Source organism: Cervus elaphus, chromosome 30 (assembly GCF_910594005.1).
Source record: "Cervus elaphus chromosome 30, mCerEla1.1, whole genome shotgun sequence".
Taxonomy (NCBI): Eukaryota; Metazoa; Chordata; class Mammalia; order Artiodactyla; family Cervidae; genus Cervus; species Cervus elaphus.
In genome coordinates, this window is record NC_057844.1 from 51,235,395 (window position 1) to 51,252,955 (window position 17,561).

The 17,561-nt window shown below is 41.1% G+C and overlaps 1 protein-coding gene across 13 annotated transcripts in view; it reads right to left on the reverse strand.

Annotated features, from left to right (window-relative positions):
- Window positions 1-10,744: 10,744 nt before the first annotated feature.
- The window catches only part of MYCBP2 (MYC binding protein 2), a 261,314-nt gene continuing 254,497 nt past the window's right edge, over window positions 10,745-17,561 (reverse strand). For 12 of the 13 annotated variants that reach the window (XM_043892028.1, XM_043892023.1, XM_043892027.1 and 9 more), the window contains 4 exons: window positions 17,032-17,241; window positions 14,395-14,502; window positions 13,581-13,746; window positions 10,745-11,577 (listed from right to left, as the gene is read on the reverse strand). In XM_043892028.1, the coding sequence (XP_043747963.1) occupies window positions 11,462-11,577; window positions 13,581-13,746; window positions 14,395-14,502; window positions 17,032-17,241 (600 nt within the window). In that variant the 3' untranslated portion in view covers window positions 10,745-11,461. Of the gene's footprint in view, window positions 11,578-13,580; window positions 13,747-13,887; window positions 14,118-14,394; window positions 14,503-17,031; window positions 17,242-17,561 lie in introns of those variants that run through there. The other variant, XR_006338897.1, reaches the window with a different exon arrangement.

The window sequence follows — 17,561 nt, forward strand, 5'->3', positions numbered from 1 at the left end:
GTTCGGGCTGACAGATAAACAGTAGCTGCGGCAGCGGACACACCTCCGCGTGGGAGGCGGGGCCTCCGATGGCCACGCCCTCCCGCGTCACGGGAGGGGGTAAAACACAGCTTCTTAACAATACACACCAAATAGACCGTGATCGGTATACTATAATAATGTGCATCCTGTATACATAAGTTGTTACACGGCGGGGAATTAAACCAGAATGGTGACACTGTTAACGCTGGGATGACAAGTTATATTTTAAAAATCGTCTTTATAACGTAGACAGACTCTGAGATTTGTAAATAGCTTTCTGAAACACAATGAGAACAGTGTAAGGAAGTAGATGACTGATAAAAGAAAACTCCGGTGACGGCTTTTGTAAGTAGAGGCATCCTTGTGTGTAACTGCTACCTGGTTAGCTTGTTTTCAAAGTTTGGATTTGGGGATCCTGGGTTTTCTTAAACTATCCTTAGGTGCAAAATCTAACTTGAATCATGCACCATCCCCACCCGCCTCAAAAATACTTTTTCATCATAGATGTCTTGTCAAAGATCTGCCCGGTGTGTAAGAGACTGGAAGGCAGTGAAACCCAGGCAAAACCCAGTCACCCCTGCACTCTTCTACTCCCCCCAAAATTGAGCTAGGAAAGCGTGGGTAAAGGTACAGTAAGTCATTGTGGGAAAATGCCACTGTTTTTTGTTAAGGCCTGGCTATCAGATCAAAAATCAAAGGGAACAAAGTCTCTAGCAACAAATAATGTGGCTGGACCTGCACTGTAACATTTTTTAGGTTCCTCCTTGACTGGATGAGGAAGGACAAGAGGAAGACGGGCAGTGATAATAATTACAAGAAGAAACACAAGGCAAATAGACATATTTATTTAAACTTATGTTAATAGAATAAACGATCAGCAAAACACATTAAACCAAGTTAGTCAGTCAACATGACTAGTAAATACTGTATCTCATTAAAATTTTCACGCTCCAGTTATAGTCCCCTTTTAACACCTCATGACAGCCTCTTCTCTCCCTAAAGACAAGCGTGGGATCTTGGCACACTTTACCAATATCTAATGCCTTTCTTGTTACTGTTATTTAAAGATTTTATTTTCCCTTTTTGATAAAAGCAACTTGTGCTTATTTTAAAACCGGTCAAGGGCTTCCCTGTTGGCTCAGTGGTGAAGAATCTGCCCACTGGTGCAGGAGACACAGATATGAGCCCTGTTCTGGGAAGATCCCATGTGCTGCAGAGCAGCTAAGCCCTGGTGCCACAGCTATTGAGCCTGTGCTCTAGTCTCTGAAACCCGGGTGCACCCGAGAGCCTGTGCTCCACGACAAAAGAAATCACCACAATAAGGGGCCCTCACACCACAATTAGAGGGGAGCCCCCACTTGCCACTACTAGAGAAAATCCTGTGCACAATGAAGACCCAGCACAGCCATAAATAAATAAAAAATCAGTCAATGCTTAAATTTTTCAGATCAGTGAAAATCTTGCTTGTATTTTTCAAGATCGGTGACACTGTCTGGGGAAGGGAGAGGGTGGCTGTTGAGTAATCTGGTCCAGCAAGGAAGAATATTTTGTTACCAACCCAGTTTAGGATTGTTGGTACACGTGATTAAAAAAAAAAAAAAAAACCAACGTTGAGTCAGATTTATTGTTTTTAAATTCTCCACAGATAATGTATCACATCTGCTGGGATGATCAGGATGGGTTAGGTTATGTTGAGTAGTTCCTTCAATACCATCTTGTAATTCTTTGTTTTGATGGCCTTCACAGTTTTTAGGAGCACTGCTCCAGAATTTTGTAGAATGTTCCTCAACTGGGGTCTGTCTCTTGTTTTCTCATTCATGGTTGGACTGAGGTTATTAGTGTTTCAGAGGAAGGACACACATGTATAAAGTATCACTGTTATCATATCAAGGGTACATACTGTCAAAGGATTTCTCTCTGTTGACGCTAACATGAGTCAGAGTTTGAGGTCAAGATGCTCTGATGTATCAACTACAAACTGGCACTTGCCATGAGCACTTGCCATCTGTCTCTACAAGGATTAAATCATGTGCTGCTGCAGCTGCTGCTTTTCAAGACCCTCTGAAATGAGCTCAGGGTGGAGAGCAGAAATGAGGCAGTCTGTGCTCTGGGGGAAAACTGGCATAACAGGTCTTCAGATATTTTCAGGAACTGATTTTATGAACCCCATTCTTATACCTCCTTATATCTAGTGTGCATGCGTGTGAAGTCACTTCAGTCTTGTCTGACTCTTTGATACCCTATGGATAGTAGCCTGCCAGGCTCCTCTGTCCATGGGATTCTCCAGGCAAGAATACTGGAGTGGGATGCCATGCCCTCTCCAGGGGATCTTCCTGACCTAGGGATCGAACCTACAGTTCCTATATCTTCTGCATTGGCAGGCAGATTCTTTATCACTGGCATTACCTGGGAAGCCCCCTCATTCTAGAAAAGTGCTAAAATCTTTCATGGTGATGGCTGTTCCTTGTGTCTAGCAGAAAGCTTTACCAGACTAGCAGAAACCTTCTGGAAAAAATATGTGCTTGATTGCATGTACTCTCCCTTCACCAAAATCACATACATACTGACCTTCTCCTGTACCTCTTTGGAGCAGTTTCTTAGAGCTATCTGAGGTGCTGTCTCCTAGGCTGCAGTCCTCATTTTGCCCCAAATGAAGCTTAACTTGCAAATTTCACATTGTGCTTTTTTTCTTTTTAAGTCAAGAAGTGTAAATTATTATTTTTTTTCTCCCTTTCCAGACTGTCCTTTCTGGGAGGAAGTCTCTCAGTTCACTTCACACTAAAAGGTTGGAAAGTTATGCTCCATCTCCTGAGGTGAGACTATCTACATAAATTATTTGGGATTTTTCTTCATGGAGGTTTGCCTCTCATATCCCTTTATTCCCTAACTTTCCCTCTATTTTATTTTTATTTTTCTGTACTGAAGCCTTTCTAATCGCCTCAAATCTGTCTTCAAAATCAATACCTCCCAGTCAATGCTTACTCTTTGGTCAGTGTGCTAGAAGAACTAGTCACCAAATTGGAAGAAAACAAAGCTTCAGGGGCTGAGGTAGGAGGCAGATGGGCCTCCCCAGGGTAAAGCAATTGGAGATTCATTCTCTATGGACTGAAACTCCAAGACAAGAATAGCAGGGCAATTAAGGGAGGAGGCTGGGCCCTGCTCAGACCACAGACATTTTGTTTCCAAAGTCAGGAGACCTCTCCAACCACACTTGCACAGAAAGACTCCTTGGAGGTCAAAGGGGAGTGGTGCTAACTAATGCCAGGCTACCACAGCCTCTTTGGTAGAATCTAGTTTAGCTAAGAGATGCGTGCACACATGTGGGAGGATCCTGAGATACACTAAATATGGACTGTGAGCCTGGCAAATCAAAATGACTGGCCAAAGGAAACCAGGAAGAAATACCCTATAAAAGTGGTTCAATCTACCATGAGGGCGCAGTTCAAGGACTCTCTCTCTGAGTTGGCCCATGTGCCTATCCACACGGACTGTACTCTTTTCCTCCAAATGAATACTTTACTTGCTTCACTACTTTCTGTCTTTGTGGAAATTCTTTTCTGCAAAGCCAAAGGGTTAGGGCTCTTGTCACTGACCGCTGGTCTAGTGGCGAGGACCTGCTGCTTTCACCACCATGATCCTACCTCAATCTCTGGCTGGGAACCCAAGCCCCACTCCAAGCTGTTGCAGGCCAAGGCCACCCAAGATCAGGGCAACACTTAGTGAATGCCAAGAGACAGTAATAAACACCTGTTTCAGTCAGTAAGTAATGAGTGGTTTGTCATACTGTAGTAGATAACTTGGAGAAGGCAATGGCACCCCACTCCAGTGCTCTTGCCTGGAAAATCCCATGGATGGAGGAGCCTGGTAAGCTGCAGTCCATGGGGTTGCTAAGAGTCAGACATGACTGAGTGACTTCACGTTCACTTTTCACTTTCATGCATTGGAGAAGGAAATGGCAACCCACTCCAGTGTTCTTGCCTGGAGAATCCCAGGGACGGGGGAGCCTGGTGGGCTGCCATCTATGGGGTCACACAGAGTCTGACATGACTGAAGCGACTTAGCAGCAGCAGCAGCAGTAAATAACTGGAAGAGAAATAAAGAATAAAGACAAGAATCAACAAAATAGGGAAAAAATAAGAAAGAAAAGCTGTGACAAACTTAGACGGCGTATTAAAAAGCAGAATCATCATTTTGCTGACAAAGATCCTTGTAGTCAAAGCTGTAGCTTTTCCAGTAGTCATGTACAGATGTGAAAGTTGGGCCATAAAGAAAGCTGAGTGTTGAAGAACTGATGCTTTTGAACTGTGGTGCTGGAGAAGACTCTTGAAAATCCCTTGGACTGCAAAGACATCAAGCTAGTCAATCCTAAAGGAAACCAACCCTGAATATTCACTGGAAGGACTGATGCTGAAGCTGTAGCTGCAATACTTTGGCCACCTGATGTGAAGAACCGACTCATTGAAAAAGACCCAGATGCTGAGAAAGATGGAGGGCAGGAGGAGAAAGGGGTGACAGAGGATGAGATATTTGGATGGCACCACCGACTCGATAGACATGAGTTTGAGCAAGCTCCAGGAGCTGGTGAAGGACAAGGAAGCCTGGCGTGCTGCTATCCCTGGGGTCACAAAGACTCAAATATGACTGAGCAACTGAACAACAACAACAACAGAGATTATAAAAAACAAAAACCAGTTCAAATAAAAGTTAATAAGGTAGATACAACTCTAGTCAGATTGATTAAGAAAACATTGCAAATTAACAAAATACAGGATTTTTTTAAAGGGGGAACACATATTAATGTAACCACTAGAAGTATTCAAAATAATAAAGTATGTTGTAAATAATTATTAGCTAATAAAATAGAAAGCCTAGATGAAACAAAGTCTAGAAAAATATAAAATGCCATAATTGACAGGAAGAAGTAGAGAACTTGAATAGATCAATAAACATTGATGTAATTAGCAAAGCCCTTCCCTCCCAAATAACTAGATTCCAGTATTCTTGCCTGGGAAATCCCACGGACAGAGGAGCCTAGCAGGCTACAGTCCATGGGGTCACAAAGAGTCAGAACTGAACAATTGAGCATACATACACACACAGATGGAATTACATGTGAGCCCTACCAGACTTCCAAGTAAGAGTTAATCTTCCTGCAAGTTGTTTGAGAAAAAGGATAAAGAGGAAAAGCTGCCCAGGTCATTTTATGAAACTAGTATATTCATGATTCCCAAATCAAATATGGAGAAGAAAGGAAAACAAGTGCCATTTCTCTTATTATTATAAGTACAAAAATTCAGAAAGAATATTAGTTAATCAAATTCAACAATGAACTACCAAAACCAAAAAATAAATAAAACGAGGACAAAACAGTGAAAACAACACTCTGGAGCCCCCTTGACCTCCTTTTCCTTTTTCACAGCACATATCACCTCCTAGCATGTTATATATTGCATGTCTGTTGTGTAATGTCCAACTCGGATATAATAAGCACCATGAGTCTTAGTTTGGCTGGCTTGCAGATCCTAGGCTCCTGGAAGAGTTCCTTGCTCAATATATATTTCTTCGAAGAGTGAAAGAACATGACAGGACAGGACTTCAGTGTAGCATCCTGGACTTGAGCCATGTTGCATATATAATAAACCTGTCATGGGGAGTAGATGGGAAGATATACATTGCAGGGGAAGAAGAATTCTAAGAGGTGAATCAGAGAGTGACAAGAGGGCTTTCAGAGGTGAGTTTGATTATGAACCAGAGGATCCAGATCATACCAGCAGCCCTGAGCTTTGATGGAGTCGGACACGACTGAACGACAAAGCTGAAGCAGATTCTGTCCACCATACCCAAGCATTGCACAGTGATTGGCCACTGTAAGCCTTCAACAGATGTTCTCTCTTATTATTAGCAAACTTTGATTACGGTTCATAATAATGTTGTGTTACTCACATGGTCTCTCTTTGTGTTCTGCAACTGCCTCGTCAGTAGGAGCTGGCCCAGCGCTGCACGTATTAACTAACTTGCACATTTCACTTACCAGGCATTTTCTACATGTAAGTCATGGTTACCAAGCAAGTGGGAACACAGCCTCGTGAGCATGTCCTGTCAAGTGTGGATATAGAACAGGTGCTCAACTATTTATTAAATGACTTAATGAAGCAAAACAGCTTGCTTCCTCTTCAGAGGAGTTGGTTGTCAACGCCTTGGTTGTCACCACACTCTCTCCCTAAAATGCCTTTTTCACTTGTGCTTGTCAAAACTTACCTATCCTTCAAATACCTGCTTTGCTCTTTTTGAGGAAATGGACATTGTAAGTAGTGACTGGACATGTTTCTTGTCCTGCTTCATTAGCTAACAAATGTACTGTGCAGTTGATGGCCTTCTCTCAAGCAACGATGGAAGACCGCATGGTTACTTACTGCATACTCTCCTCTAACCTTGGCTTTGATTTTCTTTCATAATCTTTCTTCACTGTAACTCCATCCAATCTCTCTTTTATAGTCTATGAATTTTTTTCTAAGTTACTTTGTATCACTTGTGAAATGAAGCAGCCATAAACCATTTAAAAGATACTATCCTTCTGTGTCAGTCAGCAAAGTCCTCTAGGAGGTAGATGCCAAGACAACATTAGAAGGGCAAGAAATCTGTGTGTGTGTGTGGGGGTGGGGGGTGCCTATGACAGATCAAGGGGTGGGGGAGCCCGAGGAGGCAGGGAGAGCTTTCAGACTGTCGTGCAGGTTTGGCATCTATGAAAGGACAGGGAGGAGTATGGGGCAGGAAAAGCCTCTGACTGCAGCAGGGCTGTAGGAGTCTCCCTCCACTATGCTAGCCTAAGTGCTGGTATAAAGATGGCCCAGGAAAGGGGCTTCTCTGGTGGTCTAGTGGTTAAGAATCCGCCTGCCAATGTGGGGGACACAGGTTTGATCCCTGATCCAGGAACTAGGAGCCCACCTGCTGTGGGGCAACTAAGCCCCTGCGCCGCGGCTGCTGAGCCTCCCTGTCCTAAGAGCAGCCCCCGCTTGCTACAACTAGAGGCCTGCTCGCAGCAACGAAGGGCCCAGGTGCTGCAACGAAGACCTAGCACAGTCAAATACATTTTTTTTTTTTAAAAAAAGATGGCTCAGAAGAGAGCGATTCTTTGGGCAGAAACGGCCTGGCCCTGTACCCTGCCATGTTCTGTCTTTCACTGGCCAGGGCTGCAGGGGAAGAGGGTGGCTTTGGACCAAATGCTGTGCTGTGGCGGGTCTCATAGGAGGAGCAGGTGCAGGCTGTTGGCCGACCCCTCCCCAACAACACCCCCCCGCCCCCCGCTCCCCCATCCCAGAAGATGGGAGCTGGGTCCTTCCAGATCTACCTTACACAATCCTGGAGGCAAAGCCTGTCTTGTTCCCTTTGCATTCTTGCCCATTTTATTGGTGTCCAGTTACCACTTCATATTACTTTTCATTGGACCAGTTGGTAGTGTTATAGTAATAGCATGATGGGGTAGAAAGATTTGGGGTTTGAGCAAACTCAGGAGATAGTGGAGGACAGGTGAGCCTGGCTTGCTGCAGCCCATGGGGTCGCAGAGAGTTGGACATGACCTAACGACTGAACGATGACAACAAAACAGTAAGATCTGGATTCCCCTCTCAGGTTTTCTTCCAGTCAAATCTGTTATTAGATTAGCTGAAATGCAAGTTCTTTAACTTCTTTAAGCCACTGAAATGAGATTAAAACCATCTGCTGAAATGAGATTAATGTTTTACCTACTCAGTTGTCTGCTTAGCAGCTCTTTTGGGGGGAGCAATGGAGTTGCTGGAAGGATTAAATAAAATGCTTAGAATTTAGTGCCTGCTGTTGAGGAGATGTTGAATAAATGTTCTTCTTTGCTCTTCACTTTCAAGTAATACTTTGTGTGGGTTAAAGCACTTTTGTGAACGCTTTCTCAACTGACTTAGGTTAGATATTATTACTTCTAAGAAGCTGTGACCAAAAGGAATTTGTGACTGACTTAAGGTGACACAGTTAAAACCAAGGCTGACTCAAGACTTGAACCCAAGTCCTCAGACTTCAGTTGTACTGTTGGCCGTTCTCAGGAAAAGGAGTGGCACTTTTCCATCATATCACCACCGTCAGAAACACATGTGATTAGGTAATGGTGGAATTCAGTGACAGAGTGGCCAGAGAGAGATGTCAGGCTGAAAAAAGCTGAAAAAGAAGGAGAATAAGTAATCATTGTATGTGAAAAGTTAATAGAGAAATGTGTCTATTTTTCAAAAATGCTGACTGATAGAATAAGGAATTTTTAGACCTAAACAGACTGGCCAGAAAGCTGCTTAAGAAAACTGGCTTTTTCCAGGTCTGAAAATATAACAGAGAAAGAGTTTATTCCCAGATTCTCAGCACTTGCTCTCATGATTTTGCTGTTTTCTGCCTGGTGTGTACCATGCACAGCATCTGAAACCTTGGTGCACAGTATGCTTGAGCCAAGTGGATGCCCGAGCCATTGGCCTTCTGTGCTTAGTCAGAACGTACTTATTCGTAAAATGCTTTTCTGGTTTTGGGACGTTTGGAATATGACTAAAAATAGTTTCCTCAAAAACAGAGAGAAGCTGGAGTCACTGAGAGAATGTTTCAGGGCTTTGCTGTTTTTATCCCTGCTATTAACAGCCTTATTCACTTGAGACGGCTCATGCCAGTCAAGCCAGTTCCATAGTTTTCCTTCCCCCTTCCTCCTTATAGAGCTTCCAGTTCTCCAGTGTCTGTGACGCCTCCGATCCCTGTGGCATTCTCAGCTTCATTCCTGTGGCTGGTGAGTTTAAGTCAGACGTGTTCACCGCAGCCTCATCACATCTGGTTTTCTGGGGTGAACCTAGGAACTGCTTCTGTCTCTGACCTACTTTGTGTTCTCTGGAAACTCTGAAAGCCAGTCCTGAGCCTGTGTCCTCAGCATCTCCCCACAGGCCCAGGCACGGGACAGAATGAGTGTGGAAGGCAGGACTGGAAAAGGAGGGAGAGGCAGAGCCGGGCTGAGGGGGAAGCCGGGCTGAGGGGCTGTCCCGGAGCAGTGTCACTGTCCCTTCCTGATACCTGTTACCCAACATCATCAGGGCAGAATGATCTTGAAGAAAACGGCTGTGTTGCCCTGAAGGTTCTGGAAACTTTTTGAATTTAGGGAGAGAGTCCCATCTGGCCCTTTGTCAAAGACAAACTGGGAGGGCTTATTAACATGTGAATGCATTCAGCACCCTTTTCTGCTTCAGGTATCAGGGTTTCTTCCAGAATGATTAATCCAAAGTATTCTGAGAGTTGAAATTGAACTAGTCCTGCCTAGCAACCCTTTTGGTTTGACTTGGGACCACCAGAAATGCCCTCAATGACAACAAATCACTCCTCTCACTTTTGAACACACTGGGCAATTAAACGTGGCTTGCAACTCTGGGGCACTATCACTAATACAAAGGAAGTTTGCATAATGTCCTTCTCCTGAGAGACTTTGAAAGAAAGTACTGTCATTCCTTTTCCAGTGATGGTTCAGATGTACTTTATTTAGATGAAAGGGGAATTCTGTACTGTTTCAAAGTTCTTTCTGGCTCAGCAAGGCCCCCCCTGTGCTCATACATACATACAGTGGACCCACAAATTGCATCACATCAGTCTTTTTGAGACACCTGGGTTCGATCCCTGGGTTGGGAAGATCCCCTGGAGAAGGGAAAGGCTACCCACACTCCAGTATTCTGGCCTGGAAAATTCCATGGTCTGTATAGTCCATGGGGTCACAAAGAGTCAGACATGACTGAGTGACTTTGACTTTCAGTCTTTGTGATCTTCAGATTTTTTTTTTTTCTTTCAGTAAGGTTTTCAATGCCAGGAAAGTCTGACTACTCACACTGTTCTATCACATTCTAGAATTTTCTGTGCACCTACTTCTTTCCTCAGGCCTTTCTCTACATCTCCGCCTTTGAAATGCTACTTATTTTTCAAGAGGCAGCTTAAATTAGGGCCTCTTAGCTAACCCCACTCCCAACAACAAAAATAACAAAAACAAAATACCACCACCAACAACCTTTCCTAAACCCTGAAGCATTTGTCTTGGAAATTCTTATGTGATTTATTACAAGATTCTCTAATTAGTTATCTGTGCTCAGACTTGATCTTTTCTTCGTATTTTAAGTTCCCTCAAGGTAAAGATTTTTAACAATTTCTCATGAATGCTTAACAAATGGCATTAAAATAATGGATACTGATAAATTATATATTTTCAACAGTGGGAATATAGAACAAAACTGATCAAAACTTTTGCTGGTCTCATAAAATAAATATAATCTGATTTAACTGTAAAAAATGATCTACCACCTCCAACTAATAAAAATAAAGAAAAAAAAAATGATCTACCAAAACACACAGTCTGTAATAAATAAAGACTAGTGATTTTGTTGATCCTTTTATAAAAGTTCAAAAAAGTACTGGTTAAGAAAGTGGAGGTTGGTCAATTTCCTAAATGTTTTCTTCTGTCTCTGGCATGCGTTCATTTACATCTATTTATCTATCCATCCATCCACCTCTCCCTCCATTGTTTAGTTAGGATTCTGGCACTGTGCTTCATTATTACTCTTATTTTCCCTAAAAATTTGAAAGTTATAATTTGTGCTATGTTAGTAAATTCCTTTCCAAGGAAAACTGGATAGTTTTTAGACCTTAGGTATTTAGACTGTCCTTCCCAAGTCAAGACTGTACACACTTGTCAGACTTTGTCACTGTATAAAAATGTACAGTGGTTTATTGACATGTACATTCCAATGTTTACAGCTGCGAGATAATGAGGCACACTCAGTATTGCACTTCATTAAAATTTCAGGCTCAAACTTAACCTAGAAGTTTAAATGAAACTGCATTTGTAATTTAGTAATTCTTATACAGGACAAACATTGATATCTTTATATACAGTGATACTTATTACATTTATATGCCATCCTAACACAATTTTTTTTTTTAAATAACAGTCTAGGAAATAAAACAGAATATTCCTCTTTTTATCCCCACCCGTGATGCAATTGTACAGGATTACAAAAAGGCAGTATACAATAAACAATGATTATTTTTCTTTTTTTTTTTTTTGCTTGAAAGCCAGCATCATTCTTAGTCCATGGGCATGGCAATTCTTTGATATCAATTATCTATAAATGTCCAATGCTTCACAGGCCAATGACAAAAATGGCCACATGCAAACACCTCACAAGTTTGATGTCTTGGTTCAAAAGAAGATAAACTGAAACAATGGGGAAACTTTCCATAGCAAGAATTATGTACATGGTATTTGGCATCCTTCTTGCACTGTGAATGGTTCATTTTTATGGATGTAAAAATGGTCCCGTCCTTATCCTGAGCAGAGTTTAAACTTCACCACATCCACTTGGGAGATGAAGGCAACTTCTCTCTCTGTAGACAAAGGAATCTGAGTGTTCTAAAAAGTGTGAGCATTTCTGCACACTCCACAACCCAGAGCAAACTCTTCTCCGGTGGGGGGATGAACAACATGGAGAGGACATTCGGTTCCTTCTAACTGTTTGCCTTTGGGACCTGTATACATTTTGAAGGCGGCAAAAGAATATAATTAAAACGCACACACAAATCTAATGTGACAGTAAAAAAATAAGAATAGTAAAATTAAAATCAAAACAAAAGTAAAAACACCTGCAGAGGTTTGTGTGCTTACTGTTGAGGCGCCGTTCTAATATAGCAATCCACTTAATTCTCTAAGAGACACAGAAGCAGAAAATAGCCCATTTTATAGATAAGGAAACTGAGGCAAAGTTAACATAATTTTTCTGACTCCTAGGCCCTCATCAATACCTAACTCACAAGTGCTGTGAAGAGTTAAGTACTCTGGTACCAACAAGGCAGTCAATAAATTTTCTAGAAAGGAATGGACAGAGGGATTCTCTTCTTCAACTTCTTAATCTGGACCCTTGCCCTTGTCCATACAACACTGTCCCCTTTTCACAACCTTCATTTGCTGACCTCACCTCAGCTCAACACTCCCCCTCCTGCTTATCAAGATCATTATCCTTAACACTCTAGTCTCACATTATTCTCATCCTGCTTCTTTCAAAGTCATAAAGTATTTCTACTGTAAAAAAAAAAAAGAAGTTTTTAGAGGGAGAACAGTTACAATTTTTATTTGACACAAGCAAACAGCAGAGTAGCCATACTAAAAAAACCCAAACAAATCCTACTCATCTTATTATCTTTGTTTTGGAATAGAGAATATATTTCACATGGCTTAAAAATAAAAATACTTTAAAAATTATATGCAAAAAGAAGTCACCTTTGCCCCATTTTTAGCCAATTTTTCCTATTTCCCCCAACAGTTAATCAATTTTATTAGTTTCTTATGAACTTTTCCAGTGCTTTTTAAATGCAAATAGAAATAAATATGAGTATATATTCTCATTTCCCCCATTCTTAAAAAAGGCAGCATACTATGCACACTTCTCTTTCATTTAATAGCATCTCCTATAAATCTTTACATTTCATAGAAACTCCATCCTCAGTCCCTTTCATTTTTTAATAGAGCACAGTAACTAGTGTTTAACCAACCTCTTATTGGATACTTGCATTGTTTACAGATTTGTATTATTATAAACAAGGATGCAAGGAATAACCCTTTATATTTGCTCTTCGTTACTTTTCTTACATATGCAGGTGTATGCCCAGAAGTGGGATCACTGAAGGGTGATGCATTTGCAACTTTGAAAGGGACCTCAGGGTTCTGCCATTTGCATGCTGATAAGCAATGGATGCCAGTGTGTGTTTCCTTTCCCAGCTCTAACAACACTATACACTGGTGTATGTGGTGTGTGTGTGTTTGTGTGGACTTGCACTAGATTCAGATGTCTCCTCTATGCTCACATTTTATCTCCCCTTCCACTGCTCTCACTTCTGTTCAGCCTGGTGTACCACCTTACTGTGATCACTAGCCTCCCGACCTCTTCTGACTTTTTCAGTCTCCTTTTGGTTTCACATTCACTTTCTCTCAGCTTGATCTCCAAAGACTATCATTTCCCCTGTATTCTCAGTGGCTTCTTTAATTCCCTTGGCTCTCTGATGCTCACTCACTATGCTGCGGATTCCCAGCCATTCTAGATTAAATCCCTTGTCCATTTTATGGTGCTGATTCCAGACTTCATTTAAAAAAAAAAAAATCATAGCTGCTCACAATAAAGGCAGATGTGTGACTCCCCCCCTCAAGAAAACCCCCCCCAAAATCTTTTTAAATGGTTCTATTATCAGTTAATAATTTCAAACCTCTCACGGAACTTCAGTGCTGAGCAGCAATCCTTCTACTAATCCTTAGCTGACTTCCTTCTCAGCCCCCACGCCCTGAGCCCCTCACTCCTGATGGTCATCTTTCTACTTCACTCAGAAAGTCGGAAGCTTACAAGGGCGGAGGAATTCCCTGTTTCTTTAGGACAGTTTGAACTGGATTTCTGCCACTTGAAACAAAGTGTTCTCGTGGGATCATGAAATAAAACTAGAGACCATGTACATCATAACCATGTTTATAAATACTGAAAGCATACCTGCAGGACAGTGTGGAAGTTCTTCCTTAGGAATGCTAGTCATTCTCTGAAAATCATCATGGCAAGCGTTACAAAAATGCGTTGTTCCGAAACAGAAAAAGACAGCCACTGAGCAACAGTAGCGACACTTATATTCCAAAAAGTCTGTGCCATGTTTTGGACACATCTACAGCGAAAGAAAATAAATACAAGATTATGGTGAGTCTATTTCAACTATACTTAATATAATCATATACATAGCTCAGTAATTCATGCTTTGAGAGTATACATAGCTCTCAAAACTGATTGAAAACTTGATGATACATACATTAAAACACTGAATAAATGTGTGGCTTGGCCCAAAAGGTTTGGACGAAGTCCCAAGTTTAAATCCCAGCTTCATAATAACCAACTTATTTAATAAGCTATCCATATAATGTCTCTGTGAATGCTTCTTGGTCAACAAAATTGAAAACTTATTAGTATTTCTTTTATCTCTCATTCTCAGAGATGTACAGTTAAGATTTCATTGAAATGGAGAAAATCCTAAAAGTGTGCCTGCAGGTTTAAGAAAACGAAATAAGTAAAATGTATTACTTGTTGATACACGGTGATTATTTTATGGGAAACAAAATTATAAAATGCAAATGCCAATACCATCCAAAAGAGATAATATATACAAGATGATCTGGAAAATTATACTCTGCCCTATAAATCTCAGAAAACACTGGGGAAGAAGCCTATTATACCATCCCCATGATATTATATTAGTAGCCTAAAAAAAGCAGATGCTTAACATTTCTAAACTGTTCCTTCTAATAAAATGTTCTCCCACCTGAGCCCTGGACACATCAGAACAGGCACCACAAATGAGTTCTCTGGGATCATAATCATCCCCTTGTCCAGCCTCAGCATCGCAGCGAGCTTCACCACCAAAATATGCCTAAGGAGGGGAGACACTTAGATTACAGCAGGAAACAGAGAACTCCGCCACGGCAGGTTCAGTGTGGCTGCAGCAGAAGTGAAATCGAGAGGCCTCTGGAAATACTAGTGTCCGTCAGACATTCCCTTGCAATGCCAAGCGGACACCTATACAGGATGCTGCTATAGAAACAGATCAGGCCAAGAAATATGGTTTCTGCAATTCTGGAATGGATTCATGCTTACAGTAGGAAGTTCAAAGACTGAACTGTGAGAGCAAAATAACACAAGAATGGATAGTATTCCAAATAAATATCAAGAACAGGATATTAAGTAGTAAAGAGAAACTATGCTTTTCCAGGGCAAAGTTTGAATAGTTTTTCTTTTTTGAAATATTAAATACCATATTCTCTTCTCTAAAAATATGCCTAAAATAAATATTAGTGTAAAATTATAATCTTGAGGTTAATGGGAAAGAAAAAAATCAAACATGATCATATAAAAGTTTTTGAAAAGGAAAGGCAAATTTAGATATTCCGTTCAGAACACTGCTCATTCTTACAGAGCTACACCGTATGCAGGAACACAACAGTATCTAATACAGATACTTGAATAATATGAAATTATCACAATGGGTAATTTATCTGTATTTGCTTTGGGCACAAAATAAATTCAACCAATTATAATTGGGGCATTCTGCATATATAACATGTCTCATAGCCAAAGAAACTGTATCCATAATTCTGTATAAATGAGTCAATAGAAAGTTATTATCTGTACTAGAAAACAGGTCAAAAGACAAGGCTTCATTGATAGAGAGGTTATAAATGGTCGTGCACCGGCTACATCAGGCCTCAGAAGTATTTCATTTGTCCTGGGGGCCTATTCCAGCTGTTTCGCTTTTTGAGATTTCTGGTTTGGCTTCCTAGGCATTTGACTGTCATCTGTATGGTAGCACAATATTCATTTATGAGATCCAGTACATTAAACACAGAGAAATAATATTTTATTCTTTGTAATAATTCAAGGTTCACAAATAAATGGTACACACTGGTCTTTCCTCGAGTGTGGATATTTGTCTGCCTTTCTGGCTTTCATCTATTTAGCCTGCCATTCATTATCTGGATTTTCTTTTCCTTATGTTGAGAGACTATGCATCTTTCATATATTGATTTCTTCCTTTCTTCCTTCATTCTCCAATTAACAGTGTCTAATAAGAGCCAACTACTGGAGGTAGAGAAATTTAAAAATTGTCTTCATCCTCATGGAACTTACCAAGTGGGACAGAGAGACATGTGAACATCACTGTGATGCAGAATAAGAAGGGTTAAGACGGGTGTATACAAGACGTCAGAACGGGTGGTGGCACTGAAGGGGGTGGGGCACACTACAGAGGGGGAGAAACCTGAGCCAAATCCAGAAGCACGATCAGACAGATTTGGTCGTGCATCAGAGCGTGTGGGGATGGGTGGGTCACAGGTGAGAGTAAAATGCAGAGTAGGAGGCAAAGAGCATTCCAGGGAGAGAAAAGCCTACAGGATGGCATGGAGGTGTGAGTGAGCGAGCGAACATGGCCCAGTTTGGGGAACTGCAAGTTGTTCCGTATTTTGCTGCAAGGAACACAAATGGAAGCATATTGGGAGATGAGACTTGGAGAGCTGGTGGCGGGGGGGTGGCGGGGGGGTGGCTACAGGATTGTAAGCAGAACAGTGACACAGTCAGATTCAAGATCTACTAGTAGAATTGTTAAGTGTGAAGCATGGAGTGGAGGGGTTAGGGGCCCCACACAATGAGCCCAGAGAAAAGGTTCCTCCTATAATTTACCAAAGGAAATGATTCAGGTCCCTGAAGATGTAGTAAAAAGGAAAAAAAAGAGCTCAGAAGAGATTGGGAGGCAGAACCAACTTCGTTACTTTGTTAATACAGACTGGGGATAGAAGAGAATCAGAAGTATCTGTGAGAAATCTAAATGCTTAGTAGACAATTGGATATTTGTATCTAAATCTCAAAAATTTTGGAGGGTCAGAATAATAGATGGGAGGCAAAGGCATGGGTCTGCAGGTCACGAAAGGCACGGAGGTATTATTGGGCTAGAATGGACAGCTGGGGAAACAATAGGTACGAGTAAGTGAATAAAAACAAACTCTGTGAGGGAGTTAAAGCGGAGTGACCAGAAAGGCAGGAACATCCCAGGAAAAGTCTTGTCCTGGAAACCAAGGAGGTAAGGATTTTTAGAAGGGAAAGGTCAAAAAAGTTAATTAAGCAAGAGAAGTTTATTCAAGAACTAATTGGATTCAACAAACAATACTGATGGGAAAGAGATTATGCAGAGAAATATTTCATGTTCTGGAAACAGTTTGTATATGTTACAAAAAAAAATCCCAAAACAAACTAAGAAAGTAATTCTACTTGAAGCAGAGCACCAAATGTTCTCATTTTTAACTTCAGACTGAAGGCATGAGAATAATTAGACATCATTTGACAATTCAACTTCTTAATCACATAGGTAATCTCCAGTTCTTAAAAACTTGACATATGATTAACAGCATACCTTTCTGCATTTGTAGCAGACATAATATGCGTATCTATTCATGGCGTAGCCAGCGGGGTCATTGTAAAATCTCACACCAGGAGTTGTGATAGCTTCGCTCTTATGCAGACCCTCATATTCCAGTCTCATCAGGGCTTTTCTTCTGACATCCTCATAGAGCTCTTTTATTGGATCAAGCAGGTCTTTTAACACTATATGATTTATCTTGTTCTGAAATTTTAAAAAAGTGAACATTCTCTACTCAAAAGAATCATTTATTTATTAATTCAACAAACACTTAGTATTCATCTAGGTGCCAAGCACTGTGCTAGGAGATAACGAAAACATTTCCTCAATAAAATATCATCAAAAAATAATCCTGGCCAGTCCTCACAAGCCTGTATTTTCCCAAGAGCAGCGCAAGTGGGGCACAAACAGAAAAACGCCACTGTACCAGCTTCGTATTTCCGAGTATGAAATATATCTCCTGCGGCCTTAGCTGTTCCTGGAATGAAAGATCACCCGGCTGCCACAAACGTGTGTATGTGTGT